This window comes from Coloeus monedula, assembly GCF_965178545.1.
Source record: "Coloeus monedula genome assembly, chromosome: 14".
In the NCBI taxonomy this organism is placed as follows: Eukaryota; Metazoa; Chordata; class Aves; order Passeriformes; family Corvidae; genus Coloeus; species Coloeus monedula.
Genome location: NC_138794.1, coordinates 9,914,344 through 9,936,227, shown reverse-complemented (window position 1 = coordinate 9,936,227; position 21,884 = coordinate 9,914,344). Strand labels below are relative to the sequence as shown.

The 21,884-nt window shown below is 44.7% G+C and overlaps 1 protein-coding gene across 1 annotated transcript in view; it reads left to right on the top strand.

Moving 5' to 3' along the window:
- Nucleotides 1-8,706, top strand: part of ADAMTS17 (ADAM metallopeptidase with thrombospondin type 1 motif 17) — a gene marked incomplete at both ends in the record, with an annotated part of 152,857 nt that extends 144,151 nt beyond the window's left edge. Inside the window, 2 exons of the mRNA XM_082291026.1 lie at nt 6,220-6,397; nt 8,555-8,706. Coding sequence (XP_082147152.1) covers nt 6,220-6,397; nt 8,555-8,706 — 330 coding nt within the window. The remainder of the gene's footprint in view (nt 1-6,219; nt 6,398-8,554) is intronic.
- Between the last annotated feature and the right edge of the window lie 13,178 nt (nt 8,707-21,884).

Here is a 21,884-nt window from a genome sequence, read left to right as displayed (position 1 = left end):
TGCTGGCCACGTCATTCCCCTGGGCACTTTAGGCTCCAGAGGCCAAGTCCTGCTTTGTGCCTTTCAAACTGGTCCTTATTTGCACAACAAATTGCACAGCTCATCTCTGCTGGAGTTTCTGGGAACATCCATGGTACAGATTATTGTGAAGGTTCCATAGTAAAGGAGAATGTGCTTCAAAAAGATCAGATTAATCAGTGTTTTGTTTGAAGTGGAGCATGCTCTGCCATAGTGTTATTGTCTCATATCCCAATACAGCCTCCAGTGATCCTGTTAACTGGAAGAGTAACTTCTCTTTTTTGATATTTTTATTTAAAAGCCTGGTCCATTAAGTGCATTTTTTTGATGAAGAGTTAAAGACTTCCACCAAGACCAGTGGTTTGGAAATGAAATTACATTGTGACTATTTTACTCTTTTTTTTTAAAGTGAAGAAGAACAAAGAGTGAAAGACAAGCCTGTTCAAATATTGGCATTCATTTTCTCTGAGTTACTCTGAGATGTTACGGTGTGCAGGATTGTGTTTTTGAAAATATGGGGAGTAGTAGTTCACCACTTAAAGTCTGCAGTACCTATCTGAAGAGGATTTTCCCCTTGAATCCTTAAAGCACAGAATATGTTGCTTACAGGGACTGCTGTAATTTTTCAGTCTTTCCAATAATCTTTTGAGGTTTGTAATGACTGCCAAGGCATTAAGGTGACAGTCTCCCAGAACAACTTTAAGGAGCAATTAGGACCAGTCCGACTGACTGTGCAAAGAGATGAAACAGTGTTAGTAAGCATCACACATGTCAGAGCTGAGTAGCTCCATGTCTAGAAAATGCTCAGGCAGGACTGAATGAGAGATGAGCAGCCTCTTGCTGAAAGTAAATAATCTCAAAGGAGTCCTTACTTTAATTGCTTTCTTTAATAAATTGCTTTGGGGGAGCATTGATCATTAATTGATGAATAACTTATAGTAACTAATAATGCATTCAGTGGGGCTTCAGTTCCCAGAGTATTCTCTCAGGATAACATCTGGGGCAGGAGTCAGGGTGGGAATAGAGCTCATGTGAGCCCTGAGAGCTTGGCTCAGCAGGAGCAACACACACAGTGCTGTAGGAGCAGGGGGGATTCTCCAGCATCCAGGCTGACCTGAGTTCTGTGATCCCGTAGCTGTCCATTACTACTGAGGTTATTTAAAATTACCTTGATAATGCCTTTTGCATTAGGTGTTTTTCACCATCAGATCCTTGCAGTTTTCCTGTGGAGTAAGCTCTGGAACATTTCCACTTTCTGCCACAGATCCAAACACAGCACAAGTGCTACAGGTGACTTGCTAGAATATGGTCCCCTGTGGGCAGCACTGTATCACTTCACAGCTCTGCTTGAGCCTGTTCTTGAAATCCAGTTTGAAACCTCATGAGAATAAATTGTGCCTGATTGTAATATTGGATTAAATGGCATTTTCTCATCAGCATCAACCTTGGCTCCCCTGCACAAGTACTTAGGGGCACTGTCACGACCCAGAATACTCATGTGTTCAGCCTTTAATCTCTGAACTCAATGTGCACAATGGAACTTTTCAGAATAGCAAAGCCAAGCTTAATTATGCAATGAGACATGCTGGATGTGCTGGTCAAGTCTTGTTCCTTGGGGTCGTGCAGTTTGAAAGTACAGCTGTAGGCAGTTTGCAAAAATTGCTTCTCTTTTCCTGCTAAGATACTGTCACATCAGCCACGAGCATTTGCTGCCATAATTTATTGTTTCTTCCCAGACTGAGTCAGAAGGGTATGCATTTTTTTCTTCTTGGCTAAGTTAAACAAATCAGTCATTTCACAAAAGTTTCCAAATGAAAGATTGTTGTAAGCAAGACCAGATATGTTCTTTTACAGATCTCGGGTTCAAAAAGAAGGAAAAAAAAAAAAGAAAAGAAAATAACAAGGAAGCTTGAAAAACAGCTTACAGTTTGCTTTGGGCTAATTAGATCTTATCAGTGAAAAGACAGATATTTCTTTCTTTAGCATGATGCCATGGTGAAAGTTGACCTGGTGTTTATGAAAGCATATTGCACGCTGCTTTTCAGCTAGAACTGGGGTTTAAATTAGTTATCCTCATAAAAAGCCTGATGTGAAGGTGTGTGGAGCACTGGCTTTCAGAGCACACATGTGTGTGCTATTAAGGTCCCGGGAAGGGAGCAATTACAGGACCTTTGTCATTCATCTCAGATGCTGTGTTAGAATGTTTTTAATAGGAACTTGTCTTGCTTTCTTTCTGACTTTCATAGAGGCAAGAAATAAGACCCCCGAGGGGAAAAACACTCTACCCTAACACCTTGAATACTTGAAGTCTGAAGTCAGTAAAGCGTGACTCTATCTCTCAGTATTGGAGCTTTAGCCATGGTGTTATCCTTGGCTTCAGCAACTTCCAGCAAACTGGGGACAAACCAGTATCTTTATACATCAGATGAACTGCAGACTGATGAATAAAGAGAAACCCCATCTTGCCTGCAGCTTAGTTATGACAGTCATCTAGAACTGTATCTCCCTCTGACAGATCAGCCCTCTCCATACTGGAGCGTGCTCAGGATTGGCTGGAGGGATGCTGTGACCTTCTGCTGGAAGAAGTCTGTTACCAAAAAGATTTACACCTATCCCTTGGAGCTTAGAAAAATGACATTTCTAAAGGTGTCCTGGGGTCTGAAATGTATCCCAGCCTCCCAGGAGCCCTCAACAATGATCCATTATCGCATTCAGTCCTGAACCTGTCTCTGTGCTGGTAAATCTGTTCCTTTTCTGCCCCCATTATGCCTCAACACTGGGATTCTTTGGACTCCTATATGTGTTCCTGAGCTGCCCAACAGCAGCCCTGCCCTGGCTTAATTCATTCTCATTCCCCTCTCTTTCTCTGGTGATCTTTTGTAGACCAGGAGTTGATGAAGGCCCTGACAGATCTCAGCACTTTCTGTAAATTTGTTCTATTTTAATACCTGATATTCTCCTGAGGCATTTGCTTTCAAAGCAATTAGACATCTGTCAGCACCTTTGCTAGATTTCAAGCTTTCATATCAGTATCCTAAGGTGGAAATAGCATTCCAGTTGAAAAATCATAGCTTGCTCCTAAGGTTAGAGTTTTTCAGTGAGTAAATCTTCTTTAAGCTGATGAATGCAGCTGCTGCCTTGACAATTTGTGAGTTTATTTCCTTCTGGATATCCCCACTGACTTGCATGTTACTGCCAAAGAATGTGAATGGAGGCATTTTTGTCTTCCTTTTGCCTTCCTAAGCAGCGTTTGAACTGGGAGTTACAGGGGCTCTTATTAGGTTCTCTTTTTGTAGCTGTTCATTAACTCCCTCTATTTTACAGTACTGAGCAACCCTTTGATCTTTGCATGGGGGTGGATTTCCAGTTTACAGTGCCTGTATTGTCAGTTTAGGGCATTATGGTTAAACGCTGTGGATTTTGCATATGCGTTTTTGTGATAGTGACACCACTGGCGATGCCTGGTGGAAGGGAAAATCCACTTCTTTGTTTGGCACCAGCATGTCTGCTCAACCCCTCATCCCAGCCCCAGCTTCCCAGAGGAGGCAGATTGCTGGTGGGTCTTGTCTGGTGAACCCAGCCCTGAAAATTGTTCTGTGGATATGGTTCCTTGCTCCATAAACATTTGGGAACAGAGAGTCCATAGCAGTGCATTTAGCTGTCCAGAGAAGGAGAGAAGGTATTTATGGGAGTTTGCTGTTCAGTTGGAGTTTGATTTTTATACCTCTTTTAATGATGTCCTCTTTTCATAGTGCAGCATGAGTAACAATTCTCCCTTTGTATGTATTTTGTATCTATTCCTATTTCCTATTGAAATTCCTAGGAAAGAGACTATCCAAGTACTGAGTTGAAAATTTCATCTTAAAATAAGCCAGATGTCCAACCTTCCTTTAGCTGCCAAGCCCAAAAGAGTTCAAGAAAGATGTTAAAATCTGTCTTCCTGGCTGTGAAAAACTAATTGCATAGCATAGGTGATGATCCCAGTCTCCCAGGAGAAGGAATAAAACTGCTTCGGGCAAAAGCTCTGCTGCTATTTGTCTGAGGATTGGAGTTGGCAGTGTCTGTGGAAAAAAGTTTCATTGCTTGCCCCCCTTGCTGGTTAACAAATGCAGACAGGAACACAGACAAAGGTAGGTGATTGTTTGTGTGTTGGTATCTGAAAACCTAATTCACCTTATGAGAAAAATGCTGTTTTCTTCCTTCTTTCCCTTTTTCTCCCCAGGTCCCCCGTTAAGAGCAGAGGGAGTGCTTAAAATCCAGAGACAGAGGTTTCAGACTCAGAACGTTACAGTCATGTGAAGGAAGTCCGTGGCCTGAGTTATTTAATGCCTGTGTAATAACAGCTATTCTGTTTGTAAAATGGATGTAAAGTTCCCTTCCTCAAGCAAAGAGTTTGGGGGGGATTAAGATTAGTAAAGCACTGTGAAGACTAAAAGTGCCACTGAAATCCTGAGGATTAAAAGTTGCGTTTGACTGGTGAAGTGGAAGGGCCTAATTAGTTGCATTTATCAGGATAAAAATTGTTCACTTTAAATCCAGTGGCCATCACTGAGTCACTGAGGGCACTTGATGCTGGGAAGGAGCTGAGGGACACACTAAACTAATGAAATGCCCAGATCTCACAGCTTAAATTCAAATTGTGAAGGGGATTTATATCAGGGACTTTAATTCCTGATTTTTGGAATAGCTCACTGTAGGGCAAGAGGAGGGTTCATTCAGCATAATCCTAAATGCCATAACCATTGCTGAGGTATTATTTGACAGTGATCAAATTTTTATGTAAATTCAACACCTGAAAAAAGAAAAAAGGGTGAAAATATCTGTCATAAACTGGTGTGTTGAACCTAAATTGAAATAAGAAGATTTGTAAAGGAAAAAAACCAAACAACAGGGGTTTCTTGTAATACTTCCAGACCAAAATGACCATGGATTTGTGGTACTCACCCCTATGGATGTAGAGGTGTGCATCCACGTGTTCTGCCCTTGGATCTTGGTCTCACAAGCATCCACACCACACACACATGGTTTGTACCTGGACTTCAGTCCAACCTCAGTGGTGCCCATCTTCTGAGCCTCTCCAGTGTTTGGCATCTCTCTTCTGAGAATTACCTCTCTGAGGTGGTGGTGTTTTTCACGGAGAAAGCTCCAATGCCCTGACTTTGCTCAGAAACAGCAGAGGACAGAAAACATGACCTTTTCTTACATTATTCTATTGATACTTCTGTGCTTTCCCTCACCTCCTCCTCTCCCCCATCATTTGCTTGTGTGTGGCTTTATCAGAAACAGGAATCTTACCCAAGTCTTGCAACCCATTGTTTCTTTATGTTAAATACAAGGTTCTTTTATTGACTCCAGCTGCTGCACCTCCCTGTGCTCACTGTGTTTGCTTTATTAAAGTTGAACAGCGTGCAAGTAGGACATTGTAAATCACAAGTGACTGGGCCAGGGGAAGAGGGAGGGAGAGGGAGGGACTCTGACTGTATGACAACAAAGAGAGCATATGAACAGGCTGGGCCTCCTGGCTAATAGCAGCCAAAACTCTTGAGTACAATTTGCAATTGCTCCCAGGAGGACAGGCAAGTGCCAGACAGTTAGCAGGGATAGATGGGAGTGAATACTGGAATACCCGATGTGTTCTCCTGTCTAGAACAGAGCTTCTCAGAGGTCTGGGCACGCAGGAGCTGCCAGCCTCTGCTGTAATCCTGGTATTTATCTTATGTCAGTGCCTGGCTGTGGTCATCCTGTCTGTGGAGGAAGCCTTGTTAGACCACGTCTTGGAGAGGGCTTTTAATCCAAGTACTGCTGAGTCCCTCACGGAGAGGGAGATGGAAGCTGCTGGTCCATGATTAAGCATTACACATTTTTCAGCTTTGCCTCTTCATGACTGAAGGTGGGGGGAATTGCATTTTGCCTGCTTGAACCCCATGGGCATCCAGAGGGGACAGTCAGAGTAGGTGAACTCAGGGCGGAAAGACAACAGGTTCCTTCTCTGTGCCAGAAGAGTTCCTCTGCTCACAGCACTCCCTGAAGGTGCAAAACCATCGTGGACAACACAGCAGCCACACAGAGGGTCCCTGGCTGCCACGATGACCCTGCTGTTGAGCCCTCAGCACCACAGTGGCTGCACACTCTGCTCTGGCAGTGATTTTTGCTGTGCATGTGACATGGAAACCTCTGTACTCAGTGTGTTCTCTCCTGCAGTGCTCCTCGACGTGCGGCAAGGGGCTGCAGTCACGCGTGGTGCAGTGCATGCACAAAGTGACCGGGCGCCATGGCAGCGAGTGCCCAGCCCTGGCCAAGCCGGCGGCCTACAGGCAGTGCCACCAGGAGGTCTGCAACGACAAGATCAACGTCAACACCATCACCTCTCCCAGGCTCGGTGAGTCAGGGGCCTGGGGGGAAGGTGCCACCTGCCCAGGGTGCCCAGGGTGATAAAAGTGGGGCTGCAGAGACTCTGCAGAGCCAGAAATAGGGAGAGGCTCAGCCAGCTTCCAGACTAAAGGTCTGGTGTGGGTAGGTCTTGTCTAACCCCTGCCTCAGGCTGTGCCTAAGTGGAGCGCTCGGCAGAGGATGGAGCTGAGAGAGCAACAGGAGCACAGAAATGGTAGATGATTGATTGGATTGATTGATTGATTGACTGACTGATCACAGAGGTGAGGGAGCTGGCAGGTGCTTCTTTCTCCATCACAAACCCCTCCACACCCTGCCTGTGCTGCAGTGAGTGTAAAGTATGATCATTTATTCATCGTGCCCCAAGAAAAGTACATGATCTTGACAGGTGGTTTGATGGATTGATTTGCCCAGGGGGCAAGAGAGCATCCAGCCTCTTCCTGTAAACCCTGTGATTTTCTGTCACTGTCCTCCTCCTCACCCTCCCTGCATTCCCTGTGTCCCTGGCTGAGATGGGAATATGGTGATAACCATCTGTTTCCTGAAACACCTTAACACTGTATTTGAGACATGCCACTAGTTAAAAATGCCTCTGTTAATACAAATTTGTAGGGATCTCATAATTTTCCTCAATGTATTTCCTTGGTTTGTAAGGGGATAAAAATATAAATATACTAAAAATGTATTTTTCCAAACTTCAGCCCTGTGTGCTCAGCCACAGCTCCAAGAAGCTAAATTAAATCAGCTACAGTGACACAGCCTCATGGGTACCTCCTGTCCCATTCTGGTACAAGAGGCTGGATTGTAAACAAGAAGAGGTTACCAGAAAGAGCAGCCTCCTCCTTCACAGCTGAGCTGATCTTCTAGGCTAAGAAACCTCTAACACACCTGAAAACACAGAGCTACTAAATAACAGAAAAAGATTTTCTAATAGCACTGCCCAGTATTAAATAACATTTAAACTAGGACTGAACTTGAAGCTTCTGAACTGAAATTTGTTCCCCAAAAGTTCACCAGATGTTTTAAAGAGAAAATGGGGACTTTCATTCTTGCAAATGCACTCATGCTGGGGTGCTTCTAACCTCTTGTGTAAAGACCATACAAGAGTACTTCCCAGATATTTTAGCACTAAGAACATACTGAAAGGAAAACATTTCATTTGAGAAGTAAGCCCTTGATACACTGATGAGACAAGAAATCCATTCTAATTCACATTTTAGGACAAGCAATAAAATGCTCACGTGTTTAGAAGACTGAGGAGGCTCAAATCCCTGCTGAAAGTAATCTGCAAGTAATTTGGGCTGCTTTTGTTTCTAAACCAAGCTTGGAATCACCAGGGCTAGAAACAGTGATGTTTGATATTAGCAGAAAGACATATCATTGAGTGTTTTGCTCTTCTTGCTTATAAACAATTCTAATTGGATTACCTTTAACAGAATTTTCTATTTTCTGCAATGGAAGCATCAGGGGAAAAAAAAGACCAAAAACCAGAAAAAAATTCCAGTAGTCTACAGGACCCATGTGGCCTTGTCCCCTGCTTCAGAATGGGTTTTTTTGTCCTGGATAACATTTGCAGAAGTATCTAAGTGTGGAGGTCACCTCACCTGACTTTTACGTCTGTGTCCAGTGTCTCTCAGTGAAGACACATTCAGAGGGGTTTATTCTGTCACTTCTTTCCTGTCTTCCTTCACAACCTGCGAGGGACATTGGACCTCTAAAATATTAGTTCTAGCCTTATTTGTGGCTCAGTTTCTATTATGTGAACTCTCCCATCTCAGATTCATAAGGTCTGTCTCAGGTGTTCTTGCCAGTTGTGTAATTTATTCATCTCCATCCCATTGGCTGCAGCATGGAGTTCATAGCCTTAAATCTGGGCTGAATCTTTGGATGTTTTGTTCATCCGGGCCTGTTTGCCTCTGAGACAAAATAGGTGCAACATGAGGAGGTTTGCAGTCCCCATTCATGTCCAGGGGAGGAAGGAAGCACTTCCAAGAGCCTGATATTTTGGTGGAGAGAACATCACCTGCTCTCCAGTGCCGGCAGCAAGGGTGGCCCTCCCTCCCCTCAGGTGCAGGGATTTTGGTCACACCTGCAGTGCTGTTCTCTGGCTAATCTGGTAGTTTCTCCTTTCTTGTCTCCTCCCAAGCTGCCCTCACGTACAAGTGCACGGGGGACCAGTGGACAGTGTACTGCAGGGTGATCCGCGAGAAGAACCTGTGCCAGGACATGCGGTGGTACCAGCGCTGCTGCCAGACTTGCAGAGACTTTTATGCAAACAAGATGCAGCAGAAGAGTTAATGAACCTGTGCCACTCCTCAGAGTCTTCCAGCTGTTTGTGTGTAAATCACGGACTAGTAGGTCTGAGTACTGGAACTTCATGAGTTGCTACAGTGTGGTGGATCCCAAAGCATACCTAATGAGACTTGAAACTAATTCTACAGACTGGATACCAAAGTCATCCACTCATCCACCTTAAAAACACACAGAAAGGGTCATCTCAAGGAGCCAATCATTTCTGAGTATTTTGACATCCTCACATTTTTCATTAATGCTTTTTACTTTAATATACTAAATCACCAGCCACTGGATGGCTTGCTACCATTGAAGAAAAGGACAAGAGTTGCAAAGTGATTACATTGCATAAGGATATGGGTACCTCCATGGAGGAAGGCCTCTGGCAAAATAATTCGGCAAAGGTAGAGACATTACTTAATCTTTTAATCGTGACTTTTATCTGTTGTTTTCAATTCCCAGCAGTTATCTCATGGCAGAGTGGGCTTGGAGGGACATGAATAAATGAAAGGCTTAGTTTAAAAAGAGGATTTTCTGTAAAAGCTTGTGAAAATTGATAGCAGAGGATCCTACAGAATTTCCTACAGAAAACTCAGTATAATAATATCCAACATTCCAAGTCATATTTTTAGAGCCACTAATAGGGAGTGATTTTACTTCTAATTTTAAAAAACAATCCTCTCTTTTCCCCAGAATAACAGGTTTTCTTTTATGAAACCTAATTTTTCTCTGAGCTTAATGAAAGCTTATTAACAGTCGTAGATAGTTACTTTCAAACAAGAATGATTTACATGAGATGGGAGGAGCCAGAAATCCCTTCATCCAGTAGAGCTCACTGAGGGATTGCTTGGCCTAAGCTCTCCAATTTTTAGAAGTCAATCAGATAATGAGAGTGTTGGTTCTTATAAGAGGACTGTGAAACTGGATAGGGTTGGAACAGAAACTGAATTTGGAACAGTCTTTATGAAAAGGATGTAGTGGGGAGCAGAACAGGTGTTTCCTATCTCTGGGCTCTTTTATACAGCTGAGGTTATGTAGCCTTTGGAGAAGCCAGAAGTAGTCAGGGATACAAGACATTCAAAGTATAACCTGGAGCTTGTGGAAGCCAAAGGGCTCAGACTTCCATTGCTTTCAGGAGGGGTTGGGAATTCACTCGCTGTATTTGAATGCTCCCTGTCTCACTTTTGTGGTGCTATCAGGTTTGGTGCTATCAGATTTGCTGCTGTAAGAGCACTTACAGGTGCTGCACACACAATACTCTCTGCCATGTCTGTGCACTTTAAACCAGACTCTTCTCTGTGATGTGAGACTTGAAACAGGGGCTCTGCCCAGGGCAGGGCTTGTCCCCTCCGTTGTCACACACATCAGTGTCTCCCTATCACATCTTGCTCCAACAAGTATCATTTCCCTTGCCAAGGCCCAAGGCCATGGTTGAGTTTCAGCCCACTCCTTGTGACAGAACAGAGTTCTTTGGATAATTGCAGCTTTGTACTCGCTCTAGGACTGTGTGTGACTGTTTGACTCCTTGGACCTAAGCACAGAACCAAGCCCAGCTACTCCTCCAGCCCCTGGGCCAGGCTGGATTGCAGCTCACACCAGGCCCCAGGTTGTCTTTGTTGCTGTTGTCTCTTTTCGTCAATGCAAGAATGGATAAAGACTCTTAGTACCTAACATGTCTTTAAAGCAATTTTTGCTTATTACCATTCTTTCCATATCCAGTACCTTACTGGAATAACCTATTAGCATTTTATTAAGGGCTGAATTTTTCAAGCACAGGGAGATAATGTTCATCAACAGAGTAATCCTGTGTGGGCTTCACATTTACATCTGTACTTGTTAGTGCAAATGAGTGTGTGTGCACTAGGGCTGGCCTGCTGCACAAGGGCACATTTGCACACCATTTTTTCTCAAGTGCCTGTCTCAAACAGATCTGCTTTCCAATGCCTCAGATGATTTTCTCTATCAGAGAAATGATTCCAGCTTGGTTTTTGTTATACTGGATTTTTTTTTTGGCAATTTATAATCAGGATCAGACCTCCTTTTTCTGTTATTCCCACCCTCTCACCCAGCGCAGAGGTTGTGTAAGTGCTTAGCAAGTGATCAATGGAAAATTGCTGGCAGTGGTGACAGGGAAGATTTAGGCAAGACCAGGTGATACTCAATTAGGCAAACTAACAGATAGAAGAACTGCTAATGAGAAAGTTCCAAGAGATCTGACAGAGCCCAGAGGACCTGGTTTATATTAGTAATTCATAGTGGTGTTTTCCCTTTTGCCTGTGACACTGGGACTGTCCTTGCTGCCTCCCTGCCCCCACAGCCACCCCTGGGTCCCCCACACTCGGTTTGGAATTTGCTGTTTTTCTTCTCATGGGCAACATTTTCTCTGTTACCTTGGCAGAATTGTGTGAATTATCGTTGCTGGGAATCAAAGGTGCTTCTCCACAGCAGGGAACATTTTCTTTCTGGTGCTGATCTGTGACCCTCTCTAGGCAAAAGGTAGGACATAGGAGAGGAAGGATTTTAGGTTTTGTGTTTTTTAGTAGTAATTCCCTGCTGGCCACTGTCCAGAACAGGGTACTAGGCTGGTTAGACCTGTGGCCTGACCCAATCTGCTGGGTTCTGCACCCAAAGGACACTTGGGTCCAAGTTCTGGGTCCTACATATGGAAACAGGAATTTACAAGGATTTTTTTCAACTGCCTGAGCACTGAGAAAAACCACCTCTCTTGCTCTCACAGATTACCATGCATCAACCTTTTATTTTTTTATAATTAAACCCTCCAACATTAATTCAAAACTGATGCACGACACAGCTCCATTTTATTCAGCTCTTTTACTTCACATGGTGACAACCTTCCCATCTTACAATGGCCAGAAAAATAATTATAACAAAAGAAATTTAATTCTCTTCAATATTCCTGCACTTCTGGTTTTTATCACTTTATAGGAGCTTTATGATGAAGTCACAGCTATGCTCTGCCCTTAAGTTACCACATTCTGGTGAAAAGAAAAGCTGTTTGTTTCAGTATATCTATGACAATACTTTTCTTAGTTGTTCATAAGAGATTGATGCTCTTTTGATGGCAGTGGTGGTATTTCCATATTGTAAACAATACTCTGTACTAAAGTACTGTACATTTCTAGTTGCACAGTTGTGTTATTGAGTGTAGATTCTCACTATCTCATGTATGGTGCTATTTTTTGTCGATGGAAAAGAATCTTAGCAGTTGATTATTGCTTGATATTTTATTATAATACAGGGATATATTCTCCATGGCAATAATATCATTTAAGTTTTCTCATTACAGAGTGAAATGTATATATTTTTCCATTAGCTAATTTGCATATGTACTGTATCCATGGTAATTTTCTTCTTGGTGCTGGTTATAAATAGAAAAAGATAAAAACAGTCAAACTGAATGGAACCAGTTGTAAATGAAAGCCAAAAAAAAGAAAAAAAAAGAAAAATTGGGTCATTCCATTTTGAACAAATTGAATATGTTGAATAATAAATTTATTTTTTCCATAACAACTTTAATAAGGTTTCTGAACTTGAAACAAAAATACAAAGCGAACCCAACAGCATGAAAATTAAGAGAGAGGAGTGAAGCTGTAAGTGGTACATTATGCATCTGTGTAATACTGGACTGAGACTGGGATTTGGTTAAATACAAGCCAACTGTTCAATTGCTGTGGTCGGTGTAAAAGGTCATTTGGAAGCAAAATTCTGGCACTTCAGGCTTCTCCGTGTGCTAACAAACCAAGAAATGATGGGTCTTGTCCTGGTCAGGTTGCAAAATAAAGCACAGGGATGTTAAAACCTGAATAATGCCTTGCCAGGTCTGTGGTCAGTGACACAACAGTAGAATATTCCTGTCCGGGAAAAGTGCACCAGGTTGTTTGGGATATCTCTGTGTGTGCCTGGGCAGGCTGTGAGGAGGGGGAAGCTTCTGCCTGGGGAGAGAGACATTCTGAGAGTGCTTTTGGGGAAGCTTGTTCTTGCTGTGCCGGAGCTGGGAGGGAGCAGCAGCTCGATGTGTGTTCAATGGCAGCAGCCCCATGGGCACCCCCTGACAATGAACAGTGCTGAGCATGTGGAAATTTATATTGGAGCAAAATTATCCCATCCAATGGGAAGGTATCTGCATAACCTAGCTGCACTCTCCCCTGGTGTGAAATAAACAGAATTACTTCAGTGCCAAGTGTTTTGGATGTCTTTGTTGTAGGCGCTAGCCAGAATCTTTGTACTGTTTAGCTCCCCCCAGCATGGTGAAGGTTTGTTTTGCAGTCAGCTGCACACAGATACATCTGTAGGATCGTCTCCCATCCTGTCTTACAAAGATGCCATCATCTGTATCCCACTCTACCTCAGTTCTTGTTAAAAGGACACTTCCTGGAGATCTTTCTAAAGCAGCCTTAAAAACTCAGGGATATGGTGGGGTGGTGGACTTGGCGGTGCTGGGTTGGACTTGATGATCTTAAAGGTCTTTTCCAACCCAAGCGATTCTATGATTTTATAAGAAACCAAAGTAGAGCTGGGAGTGAGAGCCCTCCTCCCAAAATGATTTCCAGAAATTGAGTTTATACTTTAATAACAGAGCTCATTTACTGATCTTACACCGGATTCGTGGCGCAACACTGATGGGCTTCCTGGTTTTCAGAGGCAGCCTTGGGAGATACCAGCAGAGCTGCCACCCTTCACAGGACCATTCACAGCAGCAAAACTGCAGAAACTCCATCCAAGTGGTGCTGTACATTAACACATCATTGTGTTTGTGCCTTGCCTGGAGTCAACATCTGATTGCAATTGTTGACCTGTTTGAACAATAAAATGTAGCTCTAAGCCTGGGGAAGCCAAAGGGCTTTGCATTAAGCTGGGATATGGCAATGGGTGGGAGGGGTGTAAGGAATGCTGTCATACATTTGGCTTGAAATGTTCCTGGTATGTGCCAATATCTCTCCTATAAATCCAGTGGGATTATATACTTAGTTTGCCTATTTTGCATGTAACCGTTTGCTGGTTTTCTCTTATTCCTAATCCCCAGTTCTACCCAAGCCATTGCCCTTCCCTGTGAGCTCAGTTGGGTTTTTTTTATTTAAGACACTTCAGCCAAGGTCACTAAAGGCAGGTGGCCATATGGCTCTGGTGCTCTGGCACAAAAGGATCAGGAGGAAAGTAGAATCTCTCCTCCCTTCCTTGGATGTCACTTCTGCCTCCACCAACTCCACCTGCTCCGTTCACTCTCCTGTGACCATGGCAGCCTCAGCTGTCTCTTGCAGCAAGCTGGCAGCACCCTGCTTGCTCTGGAAGGAAATTTCGTTCCAAAATATGGAACACTTTATCCCCACATCAGCCCCATGCTCACCAAGTACCACTGCTGGAGGACTCTTTGGTAGAGTAAAAACCAAATGTTCCTTTGGGCTTTGCCCAACACCATGTGGAGCATTTCCATGGGGAAAGGAGTATTTTCTTCTTGCTGAAGAGTGTCAGTGCAGACACTAGTGTGCTGTGGAGTTCAGGCAGAGAAGATCTGTGCCAGATGTGCTCCTTTTCCATGCACTCACACTTCTGATGGTGTCAGGAAGAATGGAATGGGATGCTGCTCTCCATGTGCCCTGGAATGGAAGGAAATGCTCATTTTTCACTAGGAGAGCACTGGTAGCTCCCCAGTCTGCAGGGCTGGGTCCACCACCCCACAAACCATCACCTGCTGAAGGATCACTGACAGCTTTCTGTGAGGTCACTGCACACTACACCATCACTGGAGCCTTCCGGAGTGAAAGTACTCGGACTGCTGAGGGATTGATAAAAAAGGGGAATCCTCTAGAAGTCTTTCATGTTGCACCAAGATCAGTGCAGCCTGTCCGGCAAAATCAGATGAACCATTCTTGGGTTGGACTTCTTAAATTTTCTTGGAAAAGACATTATTTGAGCATTTTTCAGCTTCCATTTATTTCCTCAGCTCTGTACTTTTCCCCTTGATTTTGTCTCTGATGACAAAACGACCCAACCAGACTGCAGCTTTGTTTGGCACCAAACTTCCCTCCTGAGATGATCACACAAGAAGTCTTTTATCATTTTGGGAGCTCTGAGCCAGAGCTGCTTGTGGTGGAAGTGGCTGAGGCTGTAACCCCAGGCTGTGGTGGGATGAGAGTCAAGTTCGGGCTGTCAGCAAGGGGACCTGCAGCAATTCCCTGCCAGGACACAGCAGAACTCCTGAGCCTTCTTCCTCCAGTGCTACTCATTAAGAAAAAGGTATGAAATCCACATCTAGATTGAATTTAAAAATTAGGTGGTGTTTAAAATATAAATCCTGTCCAGAAGTGTGGTCTGATTCCTTAGAAAATCACTATAAATTGAACCTCCCCTGCTCCCCATTAATCAATAACAACATTCGGTTTTCTCACAGAGCTGGTGCCACCTGTGCTGCTGCATTGGCTTCAGCACTGTCAGCTCTGTTTCATGCCCAGGTTTTGTCAAGGAAGGAGGGCCTTGCTGGAATACTGGAATTCTGCTCTCCTCAGGCATCATCACCCTGAAGCTGCCGGCTGCTCTCGCTCGTGGCTTCTTCCCCCTGTCACTTCACATCACTGGCCAGCAATGCTTTGAGGAGGGGACAGTGACTCTGAGCCCAAGAAATGCTGTCAGTCACATTTCCCAGAGGGTAAGGAAGATTCCATCTCTTTTTTTTTTTTTTTTCTAACCATGTTTTGCTGAAGAAACAATTTTAAAGGGGAAAAAGAAAAACCACATTATTGTGTAAGCAAAATGGAAAACAACTTTCTGTGGGTTCCCAGGTATTCATGTGCCATTCTCCCTGCAACAGCAACTCTGCTTGTGGCTGCCTGAGTGTTCAGCATGGGTGGTTTTGCAGCAGCTGTGTGCACAGTACCTTCCATCACAACCCCTGTTCCCTGGCTGTCCCCATGGCTCCGTTTATTTGTGTGCAAGGCAACTGAAAGGTTATCGAGGCTTCCCATCAGCTGTACAAACTCACAGCAGCCTCAGCTCTGTGTGTGTCCCTTTCTGAGAGTTACAGTTTGGGGGTAATGGGCTCTTGGGCAGCTCCTAGGAAAGATCTGGTCTTTCTAATGTGTCTCTCCAGAGGACTTGCTGCCTGTGCTTATGCCACAAACTATGGGGGATCTATAGCCATATGTGTAAGAAAGAAAAAGCTTATTTACTTGTTTTCAGCCTCCTTGTAGAAGGGTTCTAAAAGCAGAAGTATCCTTCACTATGGAAAAAAAAAGATAAAATTGACAAAAACACCCTCATATTTGTTAAAATTTTTGTAGATGTTTTTCAGGGTATCACTAAGTCTTGCCAGGCACCTCCCTTTCCTCCCCTGCCTTCCCCAAATGCTTCCATTTTTGGCTGAAAAATCCCAAGTTTGGGATTTTTGGACCAACAATGTCAGCCAAAACCGATGCTCTCTTCTCTAATTTTTCCACTTAATTTTTCAACTATCTTCTGGCAAAGCAGAAACACTGTTTTGATGGAAAGTTTTTCAACCAGCTCTGCTCATTGATTTCTGCCAGCAGTCACAGAACAGTGCATCTTGCAGGAGAGGAGAGTGTCCGAAGGGCCCAGTGTGAGGCAGGAATAAGTAACACTCCTCTCCCAGCTCTGTGCCCCAACCAGCTCTCTGCTCCTAATGAGAGACATCTTTCTAGAGAGGTTTCCAGCCTAAATCTCTCTTGGCAAGTCAGCTCAGTAATTCAGGTACTTTGCCAGGTTAGAGGAAGATGTGGGTGGGCATAGAATGATCCCCTCTGAGCAAAGGACTGCAGGACTCAGAGGAGCCACGCTGTCCATCTCTTATCTGCTTGGACTAATTTTGTACTCCTCCAGGCAAGCACCAGTTGGCAGGGAAGGATGGGGAGGTGGGGTTGGTCCAGCTCCCTTTCAAGGCAGGTTTCAGTGTGCTTTAATGGTGATGTTCAGATACACCAGCAGCTGAGCCAGGCACAGCCATGAGGTGCCTCTGTGTAACCCCGAGATCTCCAGGGACAAGATCCTAAAGTGGCTGCTGGGCTGAAATGACACCAGTACATCCCTGCTGTGTGTCTGTTATCCATCTGTCCATGAAGGAAGGTTTTTTTTACACTGAGCTCTAGGGAAGCCCAGCTCCTCTCATTTTTGTGTTCCTGTGATGACAGAAACCTGGGAGGCAAGGAAGAAAGATGTTCTTACAGAGCAGCCAAATTTCAGTGTTTGGTCTCTGCACCCAAAGGCGCATCTGCCCATTGGCTACATGGACAGTCCTCCTCAGGGAAAAGCTATCCCTCAGAAGTCCCTGACATTTGCAAAGCTCTCTGAGATCTTTCGGTGAAAGACCTTTTAGATGTGCGAAAGTTTATGGCCCTTCTTCGACTGTTGCTGATTTTAGAGGGTTAAGTTAGGAACAGGAAGTACAGTGACTAAAGGAAAGCCATTAATATTAAATTCTACCCTTTGCCAGATTGTCTTGTGTTATCTTTGCTCTTTCGTGAAATATTTTCCAGTTTTCCTCGCAGGGCATTCTTTACAGGGGCAGCAGCTAAGGAGCTGTAACTTGGCACATCTCCACCTGCTTTTCTGTAGCAGTGTGCATTTGTGCTCTGGGATTTGAAGAATTTCCTTTGCCTCTAGAATTGATATGCAAACAGTCAGCTGTACAGACATCAATCTGTCCAGTAGACTTGCCACGTGACCTAAGGAATAATACAGGTGGTCAGCACCATGCTGGTGACTCCTGAATTTCTGGAGCAAGCAGAATCATTTTCCTGCGTCAAGAAGACGGGAGGTCCTGTATACACCCTCGAGTAATCTGCTGTGCTTGACTGATCACAAAACACCCACCAAGATTTCCCTAACAAAATCCTTCATTTCTGCCAAGGAAAGCAAAGGTTTGCAGGAAATGAGAGACATGACCTTGCCACCTCACAAACAGCTTGGGGGTCTCTAGATGCTCATCTCAGCAGAGGGATGCTCGTGCCAGAGCAAACGTAGAGCCCTGTGTGGTCAGTGCACAGCTCTTCCAGCATCCCTTTCTTCACCTTCCTTTATCAACTCTGTTGTGATAAAAACAGAAATGGGCAAACTTTAGTTTTCTCCTGCCTGTTTGCTGTGTTGCTGTAAGTGCCACTGTGTCCAGGTGCTGCTGGGTGAGCAGGTGTGGAATGAGAGATGTTAAAACTGGGAGAAATGAGTGTTGATAGGTGCATAACCCAGCTCAAACCACTTCCCCCACTTGTGATTTCATCACAGCCAAAAGCTGTGCTTGGGCTGCTGGGCACCCTGTGGGAACCTAAAGCCTAAGGGAATTTTTAAAGGAGAAAGAAATGGCTCCAGAGAGCCCCATAACTCTAAGCAAGTTTTTCTCTAGGACAGTCACCATTTCTGTTAAAAGTAAGTCTTTCATTTCCCATTGATACTTCTCAAGCTGCAAGGAGAGCCATTCTCCTGCTCCTGGAGGCTCTAGCTGCAGACACAGTCTTGGAAGGGAAGCTTGCTCTCAGGGCTACAGCAAAAGAATGGGAAGCATGAGATCTGGCATGAAGTCCTGCTCCCATTGAAGCCAGTGGGATGTTTGCCATTGGCTTCAGGGGAAGCCAAGATTTCAGTCTGCAGCCAGATTTGCTGGTGTGCTGTGTGATCCTGAGAGCAGGACCAGAGAGGGTTCTTGGTTTTCTGGTAAAGCTCTTGCTGCCTCGGCTCCTCTGCTGGGTTCTCACTTCACACTGGCCACTGTTTGCTTTGGTGCTTTCAAATCTTAGACCTCTTTCAAATCCTTGATTAAGAGACTGGTGCATGGTTTGTGCCTGTTGTCCCATGGTTGGAGCTCTTGGATATCCTCACCAGCGAAACCATCCTCTCCATTGGGGATTATGGACAGTGCTAGAGAGGGGCATAAGGCAATTAAAGCAACAGGACAGGCTGGGATAAGAGACTTAGATGAAGTAACGCATATGGGATTTGCTGCAGGTAAATAACTGTGCCTTTTTCTCCAGGCAGCGACTTGGATCAGCTGTAGAATTAACTCTGAGTGGTTCAAGAGAGCCTGGAGAGATTGTAAAGATAGTCCAAGATGGGCTTCCCTACTTCACACCTTCACACCTTCACACCAATATGGACTGTTGGGAAGCTTGATAGCCTCAGCAGCCTTTTTCCTCATCTCCCTCCTTCAATGTTAGGTGGGAGCCAAACTGTGTTAGTGATGAGCTGCAGTGCAGGTACCCATGAGCCTGTTAGTAAACCTTTCCCAAATTGCACTGTTCCCCAGTTCCCCAGCCAACCCAAAGGTGTGGCATAGGTGTTAACCAGTGCATTATATAGAGCTTCACAATGTTTGCACACCCAACCACATCTGGGCAGGGTTGGTGCTCTCCTCTCAAAAGCAGCTGAAGGAAGTGATCACACAGTTGATCAAGATTGTACCAAGCAGCCCCAGTTTGGCCTGTATAGGTCCAAGCTGTTTTTATTTGAGTGGACACATGGTGGAGCCTCTGTATGCCAAGGAAAAGAAACATTGCAAATAATTCTTGCTCTTTATTTCTATTTCTCCCTGATCAGGACGGCTCTTTCTGTTCATCGTGTGGGATTGGTCTCTGCTGCCCCTTTCAGGGAACATCTGTAAACGCATCACATCTGTAAAAAAAGGCAGGAAGGTTTATCTGCTGGACCAAGAAGTTGTCCTGAATTTCCTCACCTCTACAGATGCCTCATGTTTGACAGCTTCTGCTCCTGGCCAGCCACAGCTTGTGTTCTCTGGCCACCTCCTTCCTCTGACACTTCCACAGAGAGCAGCTGGTGGGAGAGATTTTCTGGTAAGTTGAAACCATGGTGATACATTTTATCACCACAAACAAGGAGCTGCGAATGTAGGTGTTTGAAGCTGAGGTAATGATCATATAGAGATCCATAGCTAAGAGTTTTACTATGATTTTATCCAGCAAGTTGAAGCAAAGCTACCCAGAAGTTCAGCTCTGGTGCAGGAGCACACCCCAGTGTTACCTCTTTAGGCACAAAGATTTTTACAGAAAAAAATATTTTTTGTTCTAATAATAAATGGGGAAGAATGGGGAGGAAAACAAAGAAAAACCCAAACAATGCCATATTCTCTGCTGACTGCTTGGCTTAGCTCTGCAGCACAATTTACCATCTCTCTTCCACATCGTTCTGAGTTTCTTCCCCAAGAGGATCTTACCAGTAGATAAATGTCTGCCTCTGAGCCAGCTCTTCTGGTTCAGTGACTGGCATGATGTTTGCATGAAGTCTAAACCATCAACTTGTTGCTCTCCTGTTTTCTTGCTGATATATCCCCTCTCTCGTTTCCTAGGACAAGCACAATCAAACAAAATGAATCAGAATAAACAGAACTAGTGTTCATTCTTAATCTTAACAACATGCCTGTGGTGTTTTTTCTCCCTTAGCAAATTCAGTCCAGCTCCTTTCTCTCATGTTAATTCACTGTAGCTGCTTCCACAGGCTCTGGGTTACACGTAACAATGAGAGGAGAGGATGCTACTTTGCTTTGAGCAAGAGCTCAGCATGTGTGTGTGTTTTGCATTTTAAGGAATGGGGCGAGGTGTTACTTGATCCACTTGCCACTGATTCTCTGTGGTATTCCTTCTGGTGCTGGTGGAGTCCCACCTGGGAACACAAAAGAAAGATGACACTTCAGACTTTTTTCTCATATACAGGCTCTGATTTTAGCACTCCAAGCACAGGGTCCTGGAATGGCTTTCCCAGGATCCTGGCAGATTTGAAGGCCAAGCATCATGGCAAACCTGTTCCCATGCACCCACCTACCACATTGAGGGTGTCCTTGTGGGTGTGACTCTGGAGCCAGCTTCTTACGGAGGAGACCATGGTGAAACTCCCTTCTGGCATCCAGGCCTTGCACCTACAAAGTCTCCCCTGTGTGGTTGGTGTCTTTGACCATGTCCTGGGACTGTTTCCTGAAGAGAAAAAGCAGCATTTGGCCCTTGGCTTTTAGGAGGGTTTCCTAACACCAGCCTCAAAACAGATGGAAACACTTTCCTCCCCCTTCAGACCAGAACCCTGTGCCAGGACAAAGACTGAGGGTGAGGTTTTAATGCTAATGAAGCTTTTGGTGCGTCTTTTTTTCCCTCCTGTCATCTGGGGAGGCGCCCCTGGCACTATGATAAAAGCACCCACTGCTCACTGGGGCTCCTCTCCTTGTGGTGAATGTGGTCCAGAGGGACACAAAGGTTTCCCCAGTAGCACATACCCATTCTGTGGCTCTAATTAGATTTTCTGTGTTTGTTGTTAACAATGTTCTTCCTTGCCTTTGGTTCAGCAGGAGCCCGATTAGTGACTTCCCAGGGTCCTTGAAACCCAAGGGAATTAATTTGTCTTTAATTTTGTCTAAGCTGATACTCAGGGGAACAGCTGGGAATATTGTAAAGCAGCTTCTGGCAGTGAGGAGTCCCAGCAAAGGATTTCATAGACCCCTGGTAGTGATGCTCAGCCTGTCCATCTGAAGCCAGTCCATGCAGGGAGGTGCAGCATTAACCAGTGAAAGACATGGCCCTGCTCCTCTTCCTTTTCCTTACAACAGCTGGATTTGGCCAGTTGTGCTTTGACAATACCTGGTGATCACACTTTGCTGCTATTCACAGCTTTTTTCAGTGTTTATTGACAGCCAGACATATCCTTCATTTCTTGATGGATGCTCATTCCAGCTTCCCAGGATCTGGGCTGTGCTGACATTCCAACGTGTTGTGCAGCCTTGGGTGAAGCAGCTCACTGCCCTGTAACTCAGGGAGCCACTGTGCAGTGGCACAGGAACCACGACAGCACTGCTTGGTGGGGGATTTTTAAAGCACTTGGAGCTCCCTGGAAGGACAGGGGTAAGTGCAAACCTGTTCTGTTACTCTGTGGTTAAAGGTTGTCTGAGATAATGTTTTGAAGTGAAAACAACAGCCAACAGAGAAGCTCATACATCCTTAGAAGTGGTCACTTTGTGGTTTGGGACATTTTCAGGGGCTACTTCACATCCCAGGTACTGGAGAGGCCGAGCCAGCTTGGGGCTGGGACCCCTCTGCCAGGCTTTGTGCAGGACACAGGAATTCCATCAGGACCATGCTTAGCCTTAGCTTTTGCTGTAACAATTACAAGTGATAAAATATCCGTCTTCTCAGTTTGCCTCCCCACAAGTTGGTTTAAAGGGAATGAAG